This window comes from Narcine bancroftii, chromosome 8, assembly GCF_036971445.1.
Source record: "Narcine bancroftii isolate sNarBan1 chromosome 8, sNarBan1.hap1, whole genome shotgun sequence".
Lineage (NCBI taxonomy): Eukaryota > Metazoa > Chordata > Chondrichthyes > Torpediniformes > Narcinidae > Narcine > Narcine bancroftii.
Genome location: NC_091476.1, coordinates 165,246,172 through 165,267,963, shown reverse-complemented (window position 1 = coordinate 165,267,963; position 21,792 = coordinate 165,246,172). Strand labels below are relative to the sequence as shown.

Sequence of the window (21,792 nt, the reverse complement as noted above, 5' to 3'; positions counted from 1 at the left end):
AACCAGCACAAAAAATATCAGGGATTGAGATTTGGAAAGGGGAATGGGGAACTGCAGGAGTTGTGAGGAAGAGATGAGATTTAACTAATCTTCTATCTGTGCCTTTAATTTTATTTCTACAAAACAGACCCTCAAACTGATGAGAACAATATTGTGCAGTTCTTCTGTTCAAAACATACTATCGCATCTGAATTTATAATTTCAATCCAGTTTTATTCTAATCTTCTACACACAAGTTCAGTGCATCATGACCCCAGCATCTTGGCTAAATGGTCATTACTTTTGGTCAACTAAAATAATGCAAGCAAGCCAATTGATCCCCCAAGTCTAATCCTGTCCTTATCTGGTCATTGCAGAAGCATATTAAAATAAATAAATGAGCAACAAATGGGGATAGATACTTGGTTAAATTCCCACCTTTCCACTCAAGTCATGGTTTAGCTAATCAGATTCAATGGAGGACGCATTCAAATATTGGGTACTTCCGGTTTTTATGACTTGATCCTACACCAAGTTCTATCACCAACATTAACTAGGAAAGCATTACATTCTGAAGTTTCAAAAGTAATATGAGTTGAAAATGGGACAACTAATTACATTTCACATTTGGATTCATCTTCACTCCAGACTAGGGTTAAGATTTCACTGCCAAGGCCTTGAAGACAAATACAAGTTCAAATTGTATGAAAGTTCGGTGGAATGGGAAACACAAAGCAATACCTCCAGATCAATCATTATAAGGGAAAATTTTTACGTGTGCAGAAGATATTCTGGATTAAGACTGAATTTTCCTGACATTTTCTTAAATTCATGACACCCAAGCTAAAATAAGATGCAATTTACTTAGTAAAATATACAAAATACATTAGATATGAAATTTTGTTATGTACAGAAGTAATACATGGAATGAAAGTAAATTGCATATTTTAACAAAGTACTTAAAATATCTGAGAGGAATTTCATGCAAAGACCAACATATTAATCATGAATATTAGTTTATTCTGAAAGTTCTTGAATATTTTTGAGGTTTATGGTATTTATACAAAAGAACAGATCATTCAATCCCTCAACCTTGATCCTCTATTCGGTGAAATAATAGTACATCTCCACCCCACCTCTTCTGTTTCATTTAAAATTAAAAAAAATAACCCAACCTCTATTGCCATTTGAAGCCCTCAATTTCTATCACTATCCACCAATAAAAATGTTATCGAACTTCATTCCTGTATGAAGTTATTAATTTGAAAACCTTTCCCAGCAGAATTTTTCTGAACTTTATTGATACCTTATCAAATTCCACTAACAGCTTGAAAATGTCAATAAAAATGACACTAACCTAAATTCGAAGAAAACCTTACTTCCCATAATTTATCCTTATGATTTAACCCTTGGAAACCAGGCATCACATCAATGAATTGATACTCATTTTTGTCCAAGACCATCACTTGGGAGAGGGGAAGCAGAGAACTGAACTTCATGTCCTAATGGCTCAAAAGGCGACAAACCTGTTTAAATGTAGACAAACAAGCAGATCCACAGAACTTCTTACACTGCCCCTCAGTCTGAAGCATGTGACATTGTGCAGACCCACTGTAACAATAAGCTCCACAGTTATCACAACAATTCATAGTAAGATTGTTGGCCATTCGAAACTTGGAGAAACAAATATCACTACAAAGTTTATGTACAACATTCTGGTAGTTCACTTCATGGCGGACCTGAAATTATAAAAAAAATCAAAATGTTATAATGTGTACAACAGTAATGAACATTGGTATTCCCAAAGTATTCCCCGACAAAGTGACAAGGATGTATGTAATTCTATCAATTCTGGATCTATCATGTACCAAAAGAAAGATACATTTACAAGGATATTTTTAATATATGCTCATGGGAAACTGACTGATTGGTCTCATGTACTTCCTCGTAGTAGATTACAAAGCAGCAATGCCCATCTATAATTGTTCTCTTCCTGGCCTATAATTTGTCTAAATATAGAAAATGCATCAGATGCTGTTAAAATAAACAAAGCTAAAAATATACACACATCTTGGTGGTAATATTCCCCTAAATATATCACCAACTTTTTATGATAACTGACCATTTAAGACAAAATTCAGAACCGATACTGTAATTAATGTAACATAGAACATGTGTGACAAAATTATGTTCGAGGTAATCAACTTACAACAGACACTTTCTGACAAATGCTGCACTTGGTGGTAATATTATTAGTCGTTGAGGCTGACTTTCTTTTCATCTCAAATAAACAGTTATGATTACAGAATTCCTTGTATGGGCCCCTACCATCAATCTGGCCCATTACTAGGTCCTTTAGGTTCATGATTTCTCTGGAAAAGAAAGTGATAGTTTTAAAGAAAATATCAATAATTCCCCCTTGTTCAAAAAAAGCTCAACTCAAACCAAAGAGGCAGTTTCTTAAAACAATTAAAACGTTGCGATGGTGTTATTTTTCCACAAACTAGCCTCAAATCTACTTCTGTTAAATTATATTGCCTGAGAAGCAAGTCATGTCAAAAAGATTAAAGTGGAAAACTTACTGAAGTTTGAAATAAAATATTGTTATCTATTTGAACTGATAACATTCATGAGTGTACAAGCAATATTTGTATCATCTTTCAGATAACAATTTCCATTTCAAGAAAAAAAGATGAACGGATAATATCTGAAATTATCTGTTTAACTAATTTTCCTGATTCTGCTGTCACTGGATTACACTGAAATTTCCACACGTTAAATCGCATACATAAAATCACAAAGTTAATGTCACTCACAGATTTACAAACATTGGTAAAATTTATGCCACAAAACCAAAGCCACCATTTTCAACTAAAAATACCTCACATTGATACTACAGTATTTGGTTTTTCATCCAATCAAAAATCCATTGGATAAAACTGTATCATTTAAAAAAAAATCACAATTTAATAATAAAAATGTAGATAAAATTGACTCACTCATTTAACAGGGAGACAATTTCATTGAAAAGGACCACTGAAAGAGACAAAAGTGCTGTTGGTGATGCCAGTGGAGAACATCTTTAGGCAATACTCAAATGGATTTATAGACTTTTAATAAGGTCATCACAAATATTAGATAAAGAGGGAACATTGCAACATGGTTTGTTAATTTTTTTTTAGGTGTTAGAATTGACAGTTGGACAAAGGGAATATTTCCCAGTTGTTACATTGCAAGTGGTATTCCCAGAGTCTCAACTTTGCACTAAATCCAATAATTCAGATGAACTCAGCATTGTATTTTTGAGATCTCAAATAACATAAATCTTAAGTTAGAAAATATATAGTAAATTGGGTAGAGGAGAACAAAGTTGCAAGGAACGTACACAATGTAAGTACTCAAAAAAGTGTCACAGAAAGCTTTATCCAGGAAAAGTTTTGATACCATTCCCAGTAAATCAAAGAAAAGCAAGAATATCTTCTTAGGAAATAGAGTTCTGCATGAGGGGTCCAGTTGACAGTACGCATCAATCACCAAAAACCTATGGACAAAAAATAACTAAATTCTCAAGATGATTGGAAATAAATTGATCTAAGCTATCGAGACATTGATCAGACCCAACTAGAATAGTATTTTAAATCTCCTGACCATACTAGAGAAAAGATTAATTAATTTTGGTTGAGTAGGGCATAGATTGATCACACTACTATCCAGATTTCAAGACTAAATTACGAGGAGCAGTTGACACACTTGCCCAACATTCTTTTCCAGTTTAACAGGTTGAGGGTAATCTAATGAAGCTGATGGAGATTTCAAAAACAAATACATAAAAATAACATAACAAGATGTAATCTTAAAATTTGAGTTGAAGGAGTTAATTCAGATGAAATCAGGAACCATGTTTTCTACACAATTTTTCATGGAAATTTAAAATATTTTCCCAAAAATATAGATCCCGAATGTTATGTCTCAAACCAGCAACAATGACTATTAACAATATAATGTCTTAACACAATTAACCCCACTGTAAGTATCTATAGCAAATATACAAATATCATATATTTATAAACAGTGTGTACATGAAAAACTATTACAGGCTGTGCCTAATATTAAAAAAGAGAAAAATCTCCTAAATAACCCAGGTCAGTCAGTCAAGTAAGTCAGTCCAAAAGCTCAATGTCCAAATTCAGTTCCCCCAACTGAATAACAAAGGACATCGTATTGAACGTTGGAGAGAAAAATGACTGATGTTGAGTTGCTGTAAGCTTACGAATCCTTTTCCAAAGCCTCCTTAGATGACTTCCCTCGGTTCTCAAATTGTGATTTTTACCCCTTCATTATCTTATGAGACATGCGCCTTTCACATCTCCTGGATGGTCTCCACCACTTCAACTGAAGTTCTGCTGCTCCAACTGCCGTTCTGAACATTCCATTCTCTGTCTGCACAGCTCGACCCAGCTGCACCACAAGTTGCACAGTGTTCCCAGCAGAATTCCATTCATTATGATGCAGTCCACAGTCCAAAAGGTCAGTCCATGGTCCATAAGGATCTTGAAAGATCAGCTGAATTCTGGAAGCTCAACAAAATAATACTGAATTAATTAGGTCTAATCCCATTTTATTGAAGGAAGTTGTGGATTTGAAGGCTAGGAGCAGAAGAAACAAATTAGGAATCATCGGATTAAAAAAAGAAATTGAATCTCCCCAACTTACCAGGTTATTTGGTGGGTTTCTTTGCGGGTGTTTGGTCGGGAGTTGCTGCCTACCTTGCCAGAGATTGACAGAGTGCATAGATCACTGGTGCTCCCAGCTCCCAGTGGTAAGCCTTACTCAATTATTCTATGCCGACATCATTTTCAGATTGGAGAGCAACTCATGCAGGAGTCCTGGCAAGAAAGGTTGATGCGGTGTCGTAGGCTGAGTTTGGATCGTTGGTGGCTGCCCCATGGGGGTTGTGGGGAGGGGGGGGGTGGGGGAGTACTCTGTGCAAGGAAGTAATGTCTCAAACTTTATAAAGGCAGTTTTAAACCTTCTCTGATTTTTCTGTCTTGACTTCATATCACTTTGTCGGATAAGTCTAGGAAATGGCTGAGTTCTCCTAAGATTGCTCAGCAGTTTCTGGAAGAATTACCTTCTGTTTCAGTTGTTCAGTAAAGCTCTGGCATTCTGTGTTTGACTGAATCTCATTCTGATCATTATTGTTCAGTTCTTGTTTGCTTAAATATGTTTGAATATGATTCTTTTTGGAATTAGGTTATTTGAGGCTATTTTGACTAATATTTTTGGGTCAAGTCCATTTTTTATTGTTTCTATTCCTTCTTTAGTGTTACATTTCCCTTTTTTAATTTTTTTTTTAGAACTATCAATTCTTTATTAGTTAAGACTTGCCTTAAGGTTATTACTTTGAAATAGTATAAATATAGTTTATAATATCAACTTTAGTGATATTGCCATTAATGTACATTTTTTTTGTCCTTGCTGTTTTCTTTCTCATCGAAACACGTCTGATTTTCTCTGGAAGCATTGTTTTTTTTTTCAATTAATTAGGAGTGCTGCCAACAGAGAGATGTTTTTCTCTGTAGATGGGGGAAAGGGGGGGATTTAGTTTTAGATTAGGTTTCCTTTGTGAAGTTATTTTGGTTTGTTAAAGTTGTGGTTGTTTTTTCCCTTTTTAGAATGTTTATAATTTTACTGCTGATTATATTGATCTTTATTTTGCTCTCTTTGTAAATATTAGATTTAAATTTTTGTGATGGCTAAAGTAATTAATATAATTAGTTGGAATATACATGGATTAAATTATCCTATAAAGCAATACAAGATATTTACACATTAAAAAATTTAAACCAGAGATTTTTTTTAAAACAAAAGACTCATTTTCATTTATCTGATACTTCTCATCTTTAACATTTTAGAATGGACAGCACTTTCACTCAGCCTTTATGGCTCAGTCTAGAGGTGTCTCAATGTTGATAGATCATTCTATTCCTTTTATTAAACATAATGTTATTATAGATCTAAATGGACATTATCTGATTTTATCCAGTAAACTTTATTGGATTGTTTTCGTTAATGTTTATGGCCCAAATGTAGAAGATCCAGACTTTTTTTGAATGGATATTTTCTCTTTTACCAAATTTATAGTCCTTGATCATAAGTGACCTGAACTGTTGGTTAGATCCTGTACTGGACCGTTCATCTTCTAAAACTGCCACATTAAATAAGTCTGCTATACTCATTCATGTTACAAAGTGGTATCATCGACATTTGGCAATTTTTTTCATCCTAATGATAAGGAATATTCTCTCTTCTCTATTGCACATCACACACATTCCCAGATTATTTCTTCATAGATAAACAATTAATCCCACTCATTAGCTTTTGTACATATGAGAGCATTTTAATCTCTGACCATTCTCCAGTGGTATTATCAATTAATATTCTAGATTTACCTAGAGTACTAAACAATGGTGATTGAATTCTATTTTATTGCCTGGTCATGATTTTTTTGAATTTATAAAAAATCAAATTGCTTTCTTTTTTGAAAATAATTCCTCTTCAGAGGTCTCTGGTTTGGTATGGGACTTTTTCAAAGTTTATATTGGAGGTCAAATCATTTCATTTATGGATAATATGAAAAAGAAAGCTAATTTGGAGAGAGATGAATTCCAATCAAATGAAGCTCAAATCAACAGTATGCTACGACCTTGAAGCCTGACCTTTTTTTTCAAAAAAGGGTCAAACTAAAAACTAAATATGGCTTACTTCTTGCGTATCGTATTCAGACTCAACTTTTGCAAAGTAAATCTAAATTTTATATTCACAGTGATAAAGGAAAGCTGCTAGCTAGTCAGTTGAAAAGTTATACTGCTAAATGACATTTCAGAAATTCATAAAGATAATGGTATTATTACTACTGACCATGTGGAGATAAAGGAAGTGCTTTGACAATTTTACTCCAACCTTTATAAATCAGAATATTCTAAAGATTCAATTCTTATGAAGAAATTTCTAGATAATTTGACTGTTTCTTCGCTTCTTTAGAAAACCAGACAGTGTTGGAAAAGCTCGTCTCTTCTGAGGAGATAGTAGCAGTATTTAACTCTTTACAATCTGTCAAAGTTCCTGGTCCTGATGGCCTCCCAACCAAGTTTTACAAAACTTTTTCTCAATCATTTTGATTTAATGATATTCTGGGAATCTTAAAAGTTTCCTTTGTATGTGGATAATCTTTGCTGTACATTTCAGATCCTGATCATTCAATCCCATCTATTTTGTCATTGTTTCATCAATTTGGCCAATTTTCAGTTATAAATTAAATCTTCAGAAAAGAGAGTTGCTTGTATTGAACTCTTCAGGTTATTTAGATACTGCCCATCCTTTTAAAAATCAACTATTTAGGCATTACTATTACAAAAATATTGTAATAATTTGTGTAAAGAGAATTGAATCATGTGAAGAAGTCGTTATCTCAGTGGTCTCCTCTTTCAATGTCCTTAATTGGGCAAATTAATGTTATTAAGATGAATATTTTACCTAAATTTTGTATATTTTTCAAGCTGTTCCTGTTTTAGTTCCTCAAAACTTTTGATTCTCTTGACTCAATTATTTCCTCATCTATATGGAAAAATAAGCTTCATTGTCTCTAATAAAGTTTTCCATGAAAACCTTAAAAAGAAAGGTGGTTTGGCTTAACCTAATTTTAGATTTTATTATTGGGCAGCTAATATTGGACGTATCATTCTTAGGATTCATTATAAAGATGGAATGGATGCTCCAATTTGGATTAATTTAGAAATTAATTCAACTAAAAAAAATTCTCTTATTTTGATACTTGGAGCACCATTTCCTTTTTCTGATTTCAAATTATCTGATAATTTTGTTATTAAACATACATTGAGAATTTTGTTTCAATTTAGAAAATGTTTTGGAGTTCATAGATTTTTACTTACTAGCCCTATATTAATTATTTTTCCCACCTTCAGTACAAGATTCTGCTTTTCATAAATGGTTTAAGTTGAGTATCCAATCTTTTCAAGATTTATTTATTGATAACAATTTAGCTTCATTTGAACAACTCTCTCTAAATTTGAATTATCCAAGTATCATTTCTTTAGATACTGACAAATTAGCAGGTTTTTATTTTAATTCACTACGGTTGAAACTTCCTCGGGACCTTGTTATAAATATGATAGGGATGATTTATAATTTTAAACTGAGTTAAAAAAAATCTGTTATCGAGTATACATGATTTACTATTAAAATCTAGGGATAAGATTCAAAGAATTATGGGAGCAATATTCTTGGATATTACATGAATACTACTTGGATACTATCTTAAAATTGGTAAATTCCTCCTCTTTATGTGCCCGTCATTCGCTTCTACAATTTAAGGTGGTACGTCAAGTCTATTTTTCTAAAGTTCAATTGGCTAAATTTTATCCTAATATTTATTCGAATTGAGATAGATGCAAGACTGGTCTTTTTTCTTTCTTTCCAAATTTTGCGACGATTTTTTTTGTACCTTATCTTTAATTTTTAATCCAAATCCTACATCTAATCCTTCAATTGCTCTTTTTGGTCAACTAAGGTAATTGGTTTGAAATTAACTGAGTCTCAATCCCATATAGTTTATTTCACTTCCCTTCCAGCTTGACTATCAATATTGATGAGATGGAAAGATGCTGTTCCCCCCCCCCCACCCGCCCACTCATATTCAATGGTTATATGACATGATATCATGTCTAACGTTGAGAAAAAAAAATGACATGTTCCTCCAATGTAACAGATTTAAACTTTTCTCAAGTTTATGGGGTCTTTTTATTAATTTTTTTCATTATCTGTAAGATTATTTAGAATCTTGTCTTGTGAGTTTGTTTTTTTTTTAAATTGTAGTCAAATAATTTCCAAAGGGAAACAGATTTTCTTATATAAGCCTCTATATTTAGATGAATATTGGCTTCTGCTTTTTGTGTTATTATTGTCAAATTTAATAAAAATATTGAAACCAAAATAAACATTGGACAGTTGGATAGGTGGAAAATATGGTGCTTATCCAGAGTTGTAAAGTGCATCTTTAGGACAGATTACTGTGTATATCCTAACTAACTAACTAACCAGTCAGAAGAAAAGGTGAACCACTTCTGGACTAAGTACAGGACCTTTCACTAATGCAGCATTTGGACAATGCAATGGAAAAGTACAATGTTCCCATCAAAGAGCAGATGAAATGATTTGAAGATCCTTTCTCGTCTAAATCCTTGGTTATGACCCAAATAGGAGATTGCACATCTGTTTCATAAAAGTCAATTCCTTTTACAGTAATGTATTCAAGTGGAATATGCTACTATGAGATCAGAAATACAGTCACACTGAAGAACCAATGGCTTTCAAATTGGGCACAAACCAAAATTAAATTTGTTGGCCCTGAGTTGCAATGATAAAGGAGCAACTTGTACAATAAATCTTCTCTGATGTTAAAGATATACTTGGCTCTCACTTGAAGGTCTCAGGACATCCCACATATTGGGTATTTTTCATGTGTAGTCACTGTTACAGGGTAGGGAAACTTGTCCACTATCTTGCACAGCAGGGATAAATGATCAGATAGTGCATCTCAATGGTGTTGGCTATGGAATAAATACTGAGCACAGAAGGAGGAAATCTCATATTCCTCTTCCAAAGACTCCTGCATCCATTAATAACCACCTGAGCAGAGAGAAGACTTACGGACTCATGAAAATAATGGTATCATTCATAATGTTGTACAGGATTATTGGACAAAATTTTATGCTCCAGAATCTCAGCTAAGGTGTTACCTGTGACCTTATCACAGTGAAGGAATGAGCCAGTGATAAAGCAGCTGACTCTTTTCCTATTAACTAATTGGTTCAGTTTCCTAAACTGAATTCAAATCTAAACATGAACGACATTGAAGCCTTGATTTAATGTGGTACCAAGGATGGCTAAAATTGGTACATCAGATGATTAGAAACGCCGCATCTGGTTTATCTTATTTTTGATCAAACAAATATTTTTCATGGTGGGGAAATCATGCAACATTTCAAAGATGACCCCCAGTGGATTCACTTTCTCCATCCCTCCCCCCACCCACCTGCAGCAGGTCCTGGCCTTATCAATGGGTCAGTGCTGCTCGGAGAGGCCCCAAATTCCAGCCCTCTGGTAATCTGTCACAATGGTCAAACTGCCCTACGTCTCTAACTCTACATTGTGCTTTCTACTGTACAACAGTGAAACCTCAATTAGGTGCAACCCACTTTTCTCACGATGCAATTTTTTGGACTAAAACTATCGCATTAAAACAGGGATCCACTGTAATTAATAAATTTAATAAAATCCATGATGGGGTGAGATTCAGATTCTTATTTCAGGTGCTAATGTTTCATTCTAAGTCCATGGTTGTTCAAAGAACCAAAAGCCAGCTTAGTATCTGTTGAAATAATTTCCAGTGAACAATTTGGATTTAAGAGCACACAAGTCATATTTCACAAGACAATACCTACCTTGTGGTGAAAGGTTAAAAGTACATGGCACTGTTGCTGAGTAATCCTTTGATAATCATTCTTCTCTTCACAAAACAGTAAATGAAACTATTCCAGAAGGCAGCCAAAAACCAGCCAAAATTTAGTGCAGATTCCAGCTGATGCACTAAGACTGACATCATAAATGAGTCAACGTCACTAGAAGTAAGGAGCTGATTGTTGACTTCAGGAAGTAAAGCCAGTGACCATTGGGGGAAATCAGAGGTGGAGAGGATGAGCAAATTTAATTTCTTGGGAGTCACTATTTCAGAGGATCTTTCCTGAAGCCAACACATTAATAGCATCATGAAGAAAGCACATCAGCACTTCTACTTCCTCAAGAGTTTGTGGAGGTTTGGTCTGACATCAAAAACCAATGGAGACACCAATATCCCCTTGCAAAAGGTAGTGGCACAGCCCAGGATATCATAGGTAAAACCCTCCCCAATATTAAGAACATCTACAGGGAACGCTGTCAGTAGCAGCAAAAATCCTCACCCACCACACCCTCTGTTCTCAATGCTCCCATCAAAAAAGAGGAAAAGGTACCACAAGACTCACACCACCAGGTTCAGGAACAGCTGCTACCCCTCCATCTGACAACTCAACAACAAACTCAATCTGGGACTCATTTAAGGACTCTTGCATTCGTACTTCATTGATTCTTTTCTCTCCGCATTCCAGTTTGTTTATGTGTACAAAATCTGAAATCTGATATGCTGGCTTCAGTTTCAGTTTTTGGTTGACTAATTAATGCCAATTGCCTTATCTAGAAAGCAACAAATAGCAATCTATTCAGCTGTTCCACAAAAATAGGAATTGAATTGTTTTATTTGATCTATTAGAAGTGGCTATTGACGGGTAAAAAAACCCCAAAAATATAGAAATACAGGCAAGTTCAAATGAATACCATCACATGAATGTGACAGTATAATTGAGATGGTGTTGCAAATGCAGGTAGAAAAACGTAAACTCTCATTTTATCTTTGTTCATGAACATATTTCGTTTGTAAAACATTGCTTTGTAGGGCGTCAAAAATACATTCCCTTCAAAGTTGAAGAATAAATAATTGTGTACAGTAACACAATGGAGATTTGAGCTCATGTTGGACAGATAACTTCCCAATTTTGCATAAAATACACAATAACTATTGGTTTCATGAACAACTTTACTCATTATTATCCTAATGAATTTTTTTTTTTAAAAAGAAAGCTGAATAAATTATATAAGACAATAATTTACCTATGTACATGTTATAAAATAAAATTAAGAGACCAAAAGTTGATTTTGGGCATCAACACAAGTTATCTTCACAGCATCATAACATTCACTGGATGGAGTTTAATAGGAATTTGTGCTCACCGACAATATCAAGTATTGATCTGAAGTTGAAACACATGACTTCTCATCAGCCTAGCTCTACTCTCATTATAAGGAAAGATCTCACTTATTCACCTCAACAAAGACTATTGAATTAAAAGGCAGGTCATACTTGCTGCAGAGATAGCAGTATTTTTTTGCAGGAGGAAGAGGTCTTGAAGTTGGTGTTGAGAATCCAGTAAGGCAGAGAGTTGAACAGAAGAGCTGGGTTGAACCTTTCCTCTGATAGGCAGTCTGTCCCTTCTGAAGAATCTTCTTACAACCTGAACAAGTGACGCGAACATTCATAGCAGAAGTTGAAGTTGGGTGCACATTGCCACTTACAGGTGACTTTGAGGTGACGGGAGAACCCGATGCATTTTGCTGCACCAATTGTGATACTGCAATACAATAAAAGACAGTCTCAAAAACAAAAATGCTCATGCTAAAACACAATTTCAAAATGCATCAGCCTGTTTTATGCCTTCGTTTGAGTGAACACACAAATATCTTTATATCTTTCCCTCTGTCATGCAACCTCTATTTATGCTTTTCAGAATGTAGCAATTATGTTTTAGGCTACAGCTGGATTGTACGGTTGAAACGGATGCCAAAAGCCGCTTTCAGGTGGCCATAATACCCGCCAGTAAAGCCGCCTATTCTACCCCAATGCGGCTGTTGGGTGGCCACCTGAAAGTGAACAACCCGGCCAGGAGCACCACCTACCTAACCCTTCTTGGGTAGGTATATACTCCGGCTCGGAGAATCCTCCATTGTACCCAAAAGCAGCAGTAGGACTATGGCCACGGTCCACAGGAGCTGTGTTAGCTGGGAGACGGCTCTCCTTCAGCCAGCACGTTCAGGTGACAGAAAGAAGTCTTCTCTGTGGCCACCTGAACGTCCCAGCTGGACTCCCCAGCCACGTCTGCCAGTGCATTATCTGCGTCCGAACACCTGAAAGTGGCTAAAGGTGGTTTTTGCAGCTATTGTGGAAGTTATTGCCACTGCTCAAACATTTGCTGCCTGGATTACCTTAAAAATTGTCCCATAGTAATAAACTGTACATAACAGGTTACATTAGAATTTGGGAATTAGTAGGATTCTCATTCTAAACACCCATTTCTTCCTCCAATCTGCAGATGACTTCTCTGTGGAATATTCTTTGTTTTGGTCTAATTCAGGCACCCTCCCTTACCTCTTTTTCCTGTTGGTGGCTGTTTCAGTGTTGCTTTGTTCTCCCATGAAGAACCTGAAGATATCGTCATCTTTGTTACGAGTTCCAGCCTGCTCTTATACAGCTACTCCATCACCATTGTTCTTCCTTTTATTTCTCTATCTTAGGTACAGATAATCATTTAACAACGAGCATCCATGGCAGCCCAATCTCTCTCAACTGCCTGACTACATTTCCATCTGCTTCCTGCATGGATGGCATTCTATTTGCATTGCTTCTGTGTTCTATTATATCTGCACCAATTGTGCAACTTCCTATAAAATGAACCCAGTGTGACTTGGTCTTTCCTCCAACTATGATTATCCCTTCACAATGACAAACAAGGGACTCCGTTGCTTTTTTTTCCCTTTAACTTCACTTATTACTTGTGTTCTGCTCTTCTGTAGTGCCAATCAATCCTGTTTACAATGTTGGCCATTCAGTAATTTCATGCCTCATCTGGCTGTGTACCAGGCTCCACAACCTGCATTTTGCCCATAAACCACAATTCCTGTACAATACTAAAATCAATCAAACCATGTCTTAAATATATTTAATGCTGTCGCCTCCATTGGTTGAGTGGAAAATTCCACAGAGACACCACTCTCAAGGCAAAGCAATTCCTCCTCATCTCAGTCCCAAATCTAGTCCCCCAAATTGTGAGCCAATGTCCCCAGTTCTCATCTCACCTATCAGTGAAAACAACTTTCCTACAGGTACATAATCCTTTATCCCAGAATCCTTGGGGGACAATGTATTCTGAATTTCGGATTTTGGAAAGCCAGATTTAAACCCACCCGAATTATCCTGCTGTATCCAGTCGCACTACTGTCTCCCCCCCACATCCCTCCACCACCCCCCCCCCCCCACCCACCAGCCCGGCTCGTGCTGCCGGTCTCTCCCCCTTGCTCGCCCAACTCGCACTGCCGGGTCTCCCACAAGCCCAACTCGCGCTGCCGGTCTCTCCCCCTCGCCAGCCCAAATCGCACTGCCAGACTCCCGCCCGCCCGACTCATGCTACCGATCTCCCACTCCCCTCGCCAGCTCGACTCGCGCTGCCGTCTCTCTCCCCACTTGCTGGATTTTGGAGCTTTCCGGATTTTAGATGTCCGTATAAAGGATTGTGTACCTGTATTTCTGTTTTATTTATCCCTTTCATTACAAGATCTCATCACATTCTTCTGAATTGCAGCGAGATTAGTCCCAGGTGAGTTTATCTCTGGAATCAACCTGGTGAATCTCTTCTGCACTGCCTTCACAGCAAGTATGTCTTTTCTCAAGAGAGGACACGAGAACTGCCCACATTTTACCATTTGCAGCCTCACCCTGTACAGTTGCAGCAGAAATACCCTCTTCTGAAATTCAGTCCCTTAGGCATTGAAGGTCATCAATCCATTTGATTTCTTGATTTGCAAATCACCCTTTGGCATTTCATGCACAAGCACTCCTAAGACTCACTGCACAATAATTAACAACGTTTCACTATTTAAGTAATATCACGTTTTTCCTTCCAAAGTAGATGACTTCACATTTACCAACATTGTCCCCCATCTTCCAGATCCTTGCCCACTTTTTTAATCTATCGACATCTCTCTGCAAACTGTTCATATGCTCTGCAGTTTGCTTTACCACTCAGTTTAAATGTCATCAGCAAACTTAGATGCACTGCATTTGGTCCCACATCATTGAGGAATATTGTTAATAATTATGGGCAAAGCACTAATCACTGTGGCACTTTGCTCACCACTGTTTGCCAGCTAGAGAAACACCCATTTATTGCAACATCTGCCTTCTATTGGTTAAACATCATCTAAGTTAATACATTTCCCTCAACTCCATTACTGTTGTCTTTTATATAACATACAGGCAAATAATGAAATATTGATAAATATATAGCTCAGACCAGGAAAATCAGACTGAGCCAGGAATATAGATAGGGCTGCTGGTGGAGCCAGCACCTTACATGCTTATAAACATAGATTACAACACAGGAACAGGCCCTTGGGCTCGTGTGTCTGTGCAAATTATAATGCTCAAATCGAACTAAAGCTCTGCTAACTGAAAATTACATAAAAGTTGTAATATTCACAAGGGTTTAACTGTCATTTCAGCCTTAATTTATCTTCCAGTAACCTTGGTGATGTATTTTCCTTAAGCTCTGCACAGGATGCACATCCATCTACTTGAGGTAAAAACAAGGATGCCCTTTGTTTTTTTTCTGCAAGGAAAGGAGGGGAACGTTCATGGTCACAAAAAAGCTAAGAGCCTTCAGAAGTAAGGTGACAACAAATTTCATTACCCAAAGGATAGAGAATCATCCGATTGAGTATATTTCAGTTGGAAATTAAGAGATTTTTGAATGGTAAAATAACGCTAGACAAAAAATTCTTTTGCTTCCTGAAAACCTTTTGGGTTTATTTTATGGATTTTTGGCTGATCATGAAAATTGCCTTAATATTTTTCTTTCATGTACCGTTTTTTCAGACACAACCTGTTTTTGTGATTTCCTGCCATATTTTAAGTTTATTTCAAGTATACAAAACTACCACGTGCAATGCCACTGAAAATTCATTTTCTTTATTCACACTTGGACTTCTCTGCTGATCTTGAAGAAGTCAGTAATGAACATGGTGAAAGGTTTCACCAGGAGATTGCGAGCATGGAAAAGCTGTATCAGGTCAATTGAAATCCATCAATGTTGGCCAACTATTGTTGGGTACTGATACAAGAGACATCAAATGCTGAGTGCACATGAAAATAAGAGGTAAAACATTTTTTAGGTCAGCTGAACTAAATGTAATGTGTCAGTTATGATCTGACCAACGAGCATATCAGCACACCTGGACAGCAAAGATCCATTCATCAGGATGCTCTTCATTACTGCAGTTCCATATTTAATACCATCATCCCCTCAAAACTGATCAGCAAACTCCAAGACCGGCGATTCAATGCCCCGCTGCATTATTGCATCATGATTTCCTCACCTCCAGACCACAATCAATGAGAATAGGTAGGAACATCTCCTCCACAATATCCATCAGTACAGGAGCACCTTCTGCCTTCTTATCCCCCTGCTCTACACCTACGACTGTGTGGCTCAGTACAACACCACCACTATCTACAAATTTGCCGACAATCCCACTGTAGTGGGTGGCATAAAGAAAGATGTTGAGTCAGCTTATAGGAGGGAGATTTAAATCTTGGCTGAATGGTGCACCAATAACCAAGGAGCTGAAAGTTGACTTCAGGAAGGGAAAACCAGAGATTTACAATCCAGTGTTCATGGTGGAGGAGGGGGGAGAGGGAATCCAGAGGTGGAAAGGATAAGCAAATGTCAGTTCTTCGGAATCACTATCTTGGAGGATTTTTCCTGGACCCAACACACTAAAGGGATCATGAAGAAAGCACGTCAGCGTCTCTACTTTCTCAGGAGTTTGCGGAGCTTTGGTATAACACAGAAACCCTGGCAAATTTCTATAAATATGTGGTGGAAAGTGTGCTGTCTGGCTACACCACAGTCTGGTAAAGCCCTCCAAAAGGGTAGTGGTCACAGGACATCAACAGCAAAACCCCCACTATCAAGAACATCTACAGGGAACACTGCCATCTGAGAGCAACATCAATCATCAAGGATCCACACCACCCAACACACACACTGTTCTCCCTGCTGCCATCAGGAAAGAGGAATAGGTGCCACAAGACTTGCTCCACCCAGGTTCAGGAACAGCTGTAACTCCTCCAACAACAAACTCAAACAGGGACTCATTTAAGAACTCTTACTTTTGAACTGAATTTACTTTCTTAATTCTCTCTGTATTGCAGTTTGTTTACATTCGTTATCTGTTTATAGTTCTTTAATTTGTTTACGTGCTGTGTAGTTTTTTTTAACTACCTACAAGTGGTAATCCTGCATTGCCCGCTGGAAAAGAATTTAAGGGTTGAATGTGATGTCATGTATGTATTCTGACAATGAATCTCAAATCTGAAACATTTTAACTTCAGTAAAAGTTAATTGAATGTTTCTTCAACTTCCTACATGATACAGCAAATCTAAAAAATATCTTTCTGTTCAGTTTGAAGTTATCCATCATAATCACTACATATTATTTTCAGGAAGCAAACTCAAAAAAATGTGTTGTCCAGTCTAATAAAGGATATAGGATTAAGACACTGAAGAAGTGCTGAAGTAAAAGATCAGCCATAATCTGCCAAAATACATTCCTACTATTTCTTAGCTATCTGTAGATTTTTAAAAAGTATATATACTCAATATGTACAGTGCAACTCTGATTATCTGAAATCAGATTATACAAAATCCTCAGTTATCCAAAATTTTTTGGACCTGGAAGTGATGTCTGTTTGGCTCTGAAAATTTTTTTCGGATAATTGAGGATTTCAGAAAAATAAAATCCTCATTTATCTGAACAAGTTGGAAGCCAAGATGACGTCATTTTGCCTTTGAAATGTTTAGATAACCAAGGATATCTGAAACAATCAGAAATCTTCAGTTAAGTCTCCGGGACCAGACGGGATCTTCCCCAGGACATTGAGAGAAGTGAAGGAGGAAATAGCAGAGGCTCTGGCGGTAATTTTCCAAATGTCATTAGATATGGGGATAGTGCCGGAGGATTGGCGCATTGCGCATGTGGTTCCGTTATTTAAAAAGGGTTCAAGGAGGAAGCCTGGCAACTATCGGCCTGTAAGTTTGACATCTGTGGTAGGTAAATTAATGGAGAAAATTCTTAGAGATAGTACTTATAAACATCTGGATAGACAGGGTCTGATCAGGATCACTCAACATGGATTTGTGGGAAGAAGGTCATGTTTGACCAATCTGATTGAATTTTTTGAAGAGGTGACTAGGAATGTGGATGAGGGTAGCGCAGTGGATGTTGTCTATATGGACTTCAGTAAGGCCTTCGATAAGGTACTACATGGAAGGTTAGTTAGGAAGGTGCAGTCTTTAGGTATAAATTTTGAGATAGTCAAATGGATTGAACATTGGCTGAAAGGGAGAGGCCAGAGAGTGGTAGTGGATAATTGTCTGTCAGGTTGGAGGCCGGTGACCAGTGGTGTGCCTCAAGGATCTGTATTGGGCCCAATGTTGTTCGTTATTTACATTAATGATCTAGATGATGGGGTGGTGAATTGGATTAGTAAATATGCAGACGATACTAAGATAGGTGGAATAGTGGATAATGAAGAGGGTTTTCAAGGATTGCAGAGGGATTTGGGCTGCTTAGAAAAGTGGGCTGAAAAATGGCAGATGGAATTTAATGCTGATAAGTGTGAGGTGCTTCATTTTGGTAAGAAGAATCAGAATAGGACATACGTGGTAAATGGGAGAGCATTGATGAATACAGAAGAGCAGAAAGATTTAGGAGTAACGGTACATCGTTCCCTGAAGGTAGAAACTCACGTGAATAGGGTGGTGAAGAAGGCTTTTAATATGCTGGCCTTTATCAATCATTGCATGGAATATAGGAGTTGGGAGGTGATGTTGAGATTGTATAAGACGTTGGTGCGGCCTCATTTGGAGTTCTGTGTGCAGTTCTGGTCGCCTAATTATAGGAAGGATATAAACAGAGTGGAGAGAGTGCAGAGAAGGTTTACCAGAATGTTACCTGGGTTTAAGCATCTAGAGTATAGGGAGAGATTGGACAGATTAGGTCTTTATTCTTTGGAGCGTAGAAGGTTGAGAGGGTATTTGACAGAAGTATTTAAGATTATGAAAGGGATAGACAGAGTGAATGTGGATAGACTATTTCCGTTAAGAGGAGGAAAGATTAAAACAAGAGGACATGAGTTAAGAATTAAGGGGCAGAGGTTTAGAGGTAACATGAGGGGGAACTTCTTTACTCAGAGAGTGGTAGCTGTGTGGAATGAGCTTCCGGGAGAAATAGTGGCGGCGGAGTCAATTGTATTATTTAAGAAAAGGTTGGACAGGTATATGGATGAGAAGAAGATGGAGGGTTATGGGCATTGTGCAGGGAGGTGGGACTAGAAAGGGGTGTTTGGTTTGGTGCGGACTAGAAGGGCCTAATGGCCTGTTTCCGTGCTGTAATTGTTATGTTATATGTTATGTTATCCAAAATTGTTTTGGAGCCAAATTGACATCACAGGTTGAAAAAAATTTGGAATTTTGGAAAAAACTTTTTTCAGGTTGTTTTTTTTTTGGTGAGAATTACACATTATTTCATCCTTAAAAAGCTTTCCCTTATCATTTCAACACTGTTACAAGTAATTTGCTGTTTTTTTTAAAAGTTATCTGAAAATAATATTCATCCAAATTAGGCCCCGTCCAGACCATTTTGGATAATCTAAGTTGTACTGTATTTTTTTTTATTTAAGAGATAGTTAAGAAGTGGTAGGAATGTGCAATAATCATTATATATTTTGAAGTTGAGTTCAAGCCCTGGAGAAATGACAGGAACAAAAATGAGCATGAATGAGAGAACCATGAAACAGTGAAAAGAAGTGAAATCTCAGCACATATTCAATATCTGAAGATGGGCCTCAAACCCATTCTGTCAGCCAGGAATAACACAGGGAAACAACGGAAATAATCCTTCACTAAAAATAACATTTCCACAATAAGTGAATTTCTACAGCTTTCGGTAAAGGCGCTCCTTATTTTTGCTCTCCACTCCAACTTGTGTTTTTTTTTAATTAAGCAGCAATATTCTGGCAAAACAGTCTTTAGTGCAACGTACAACATGTCTGTGGCTTAAATTTCACAAAAAAAGTGTTATTCCATTATATGGAATGGTGAAAACTCTGGCAATGATGTTGTGTGAAGTTCATGTGAAGTTTAAATCTCAGGGAAAACACAAGTCAGCATAAAACTGGTTAAGAATAGCAAATTGTAATACTTAGCAGTGTCAGGCTAACAGAACACATTGTAGAACTGCTGTATCACAATGACTCCAGCAACCTGCATGCAATTTTGACCTCAGGTGCTGAATGGAGAATGCAGCTTCTTGTAACCACGTTGTCATTCCCCTCTGTTCTATGGCTTCCTCCCACATATGGGTTGGTGAATTAGCTACTGTTAAACTGACCCTAGTATGAAGGCAAGTGGCAGAATCTGGGGGTATGTGAGAACATCGGAAATGGGATGAACATAGAATTAGTTAAACAAGTTCTCACAATCAGTGTGGAGCCATGGGTCAAGAGGTCTGTTTCCATATTTTATGACACAACCATTCCCTTAATTTCTTATGGCCTCGTTTACAAGGTTCATGATCTATGCCTGACCTTAAGAAAAACAAGTATGGATGGACTGGCTGCCTTTGTCAGGAATTGCCAAAAATTTTTGAGAGTTATAATTTGTTCAAGTAAGATGCAGACTACATTAATGGTGTCTTCCTGACAGTAAGCTGGAAAAGAAAACACGTTAATGCCATGTTTTTTTTAACCTGAGCTTTTAAAATATCTTCCTCTTTGTAAAAATTAATTAATCTCTAATTTTGTAACATTGTACAATGCCTACCAAGGGTTTTGCCACTCACTGAGAACACAGCACTGATTCGGATATCGGACTCCTGAGACTTGGAATGTTGGCTATATACCTGAAATAAAAAGCATAAAATATTTTTTGCCTTTACACACAAAAGCATAATATAGTACAGTTCCACTTATCCAAAATTTTGAATACTGAAAAGATCCATTAACCGAACTTTTTATGAGGCAGTAACGACATTACAAGTTGAAAAAAATTTATCACCCGAATTTCCCATTTGGGGCTCTGACGCTCTGTTAGCGCCAGTTTGGTAACAACAGACCTCAGAACCAGCTGGGCAGAGAGATGCCGAATGCCTGGATGTTGGCTCAGAGAAGCAGGCTGGAATCTAGAGCCATCAGTGAGTGACTGGAGGAAATCAGTGGGTCAGGCAGCACATTGGAGCAAAATTAGGAGAAATTTAGAATGCATATTGTCCTCCCCTCTCTCTTTCCATTTGTTCGTTATCCTCCACTGTACTTGGTTTACAAACTGCGTGCTACCGTCTCCCAGCCGCAAGTGGCCGGAAGAATCCTTTCTCCCAGTGTCATCAAAGAGTGACCTCCCAGCAGGAGTGGGTACCTCTGGCTCCCAGGCTGGAGCAGGGACTGTAGTTGGAACTGGCGACAGCGGTGGGGAGGTGTCGGAGACTGGCGACGGTGGTGGGGAGGTGTCGGGGACTGCCGACGGCGGTGGGGAGGTGTCGGGGACTGGCGACGGCGGTGGGGAGGTGTCGGGGACTGGCGACGGTGGTGGGGTGGTGGGGAGGTGTCGGGGACTGCCGACGGCGGTGGGGAGGTGCCGGGGACTGGCGACGGCGATGGGGAGGTGTCGGGGACTGGCGACGGCGGTGGGGAGGTGTCGGGGACTGGCGACGGCGGTGGGGAGGTGTCGGGGACTGGCGACGGCGGTGGGGAGGTGTCGGGGACTGGCGACGGCAGTGGGGAGGTGTCGGGGACTGGAGTCAGCTGATGATACTGTGCTGTTTTGGAGTTTTTCGATTTTGTTACGATAATCAAAAAACCCAATAATCAAAAACCGTCCGGTCCTAAGCATTTTGGATACGGGCAAACATTCTGTATACTCTCAGATTGCATCTTTTTGGTGGCTGGACATTTCAATTAATGACTGCAATATGAGAACCTCAAATTAGGCAGTATATTTCCTCAGTTCACTTTTTCATTATATTCTAAATCAA

At 37.7% G+C, this 21,792-nt stretch overlaps 1 protein-coding gene across 4 annotated transcripts in view; it reads right to left on the bottom strand.

Moving 5' to 3' along the window:
• zmym4.1 (zinc finger MYM-type containing 4, tandem duplicate 1) overlaps positions 1–21,792 on the bottom strand; it is a 173,218-nt gene that overhangs the window by 64,578 nt on the left and 86,848 nt on the right. For all 4 annotated transcript variants that reach the window (XM_069895780.1, XM_069895782.1, XM_069895781.1 and 1 more), the window contains 4 exons: positions 20,586–20,664; positions 12,014–12,281; positions 2,189–2,351; positions 1,506–1,718 (listed from right to left, as the gene is read on the bottom strand). In XM_069895780.1, coding sequence (XP_069751881.1) covers positions 1,506–1,718; positions 2,189–2,351; positions 12,014–12,281; positions 20,586–20,664 — 723 coding nt within the window. The remainder of the gene's footprint in view (positions 1–1,505; positions 1,719–2,188; positions 2,352–12,013; positions 12,282–20,585; positions 20,665–21,792) is intronic.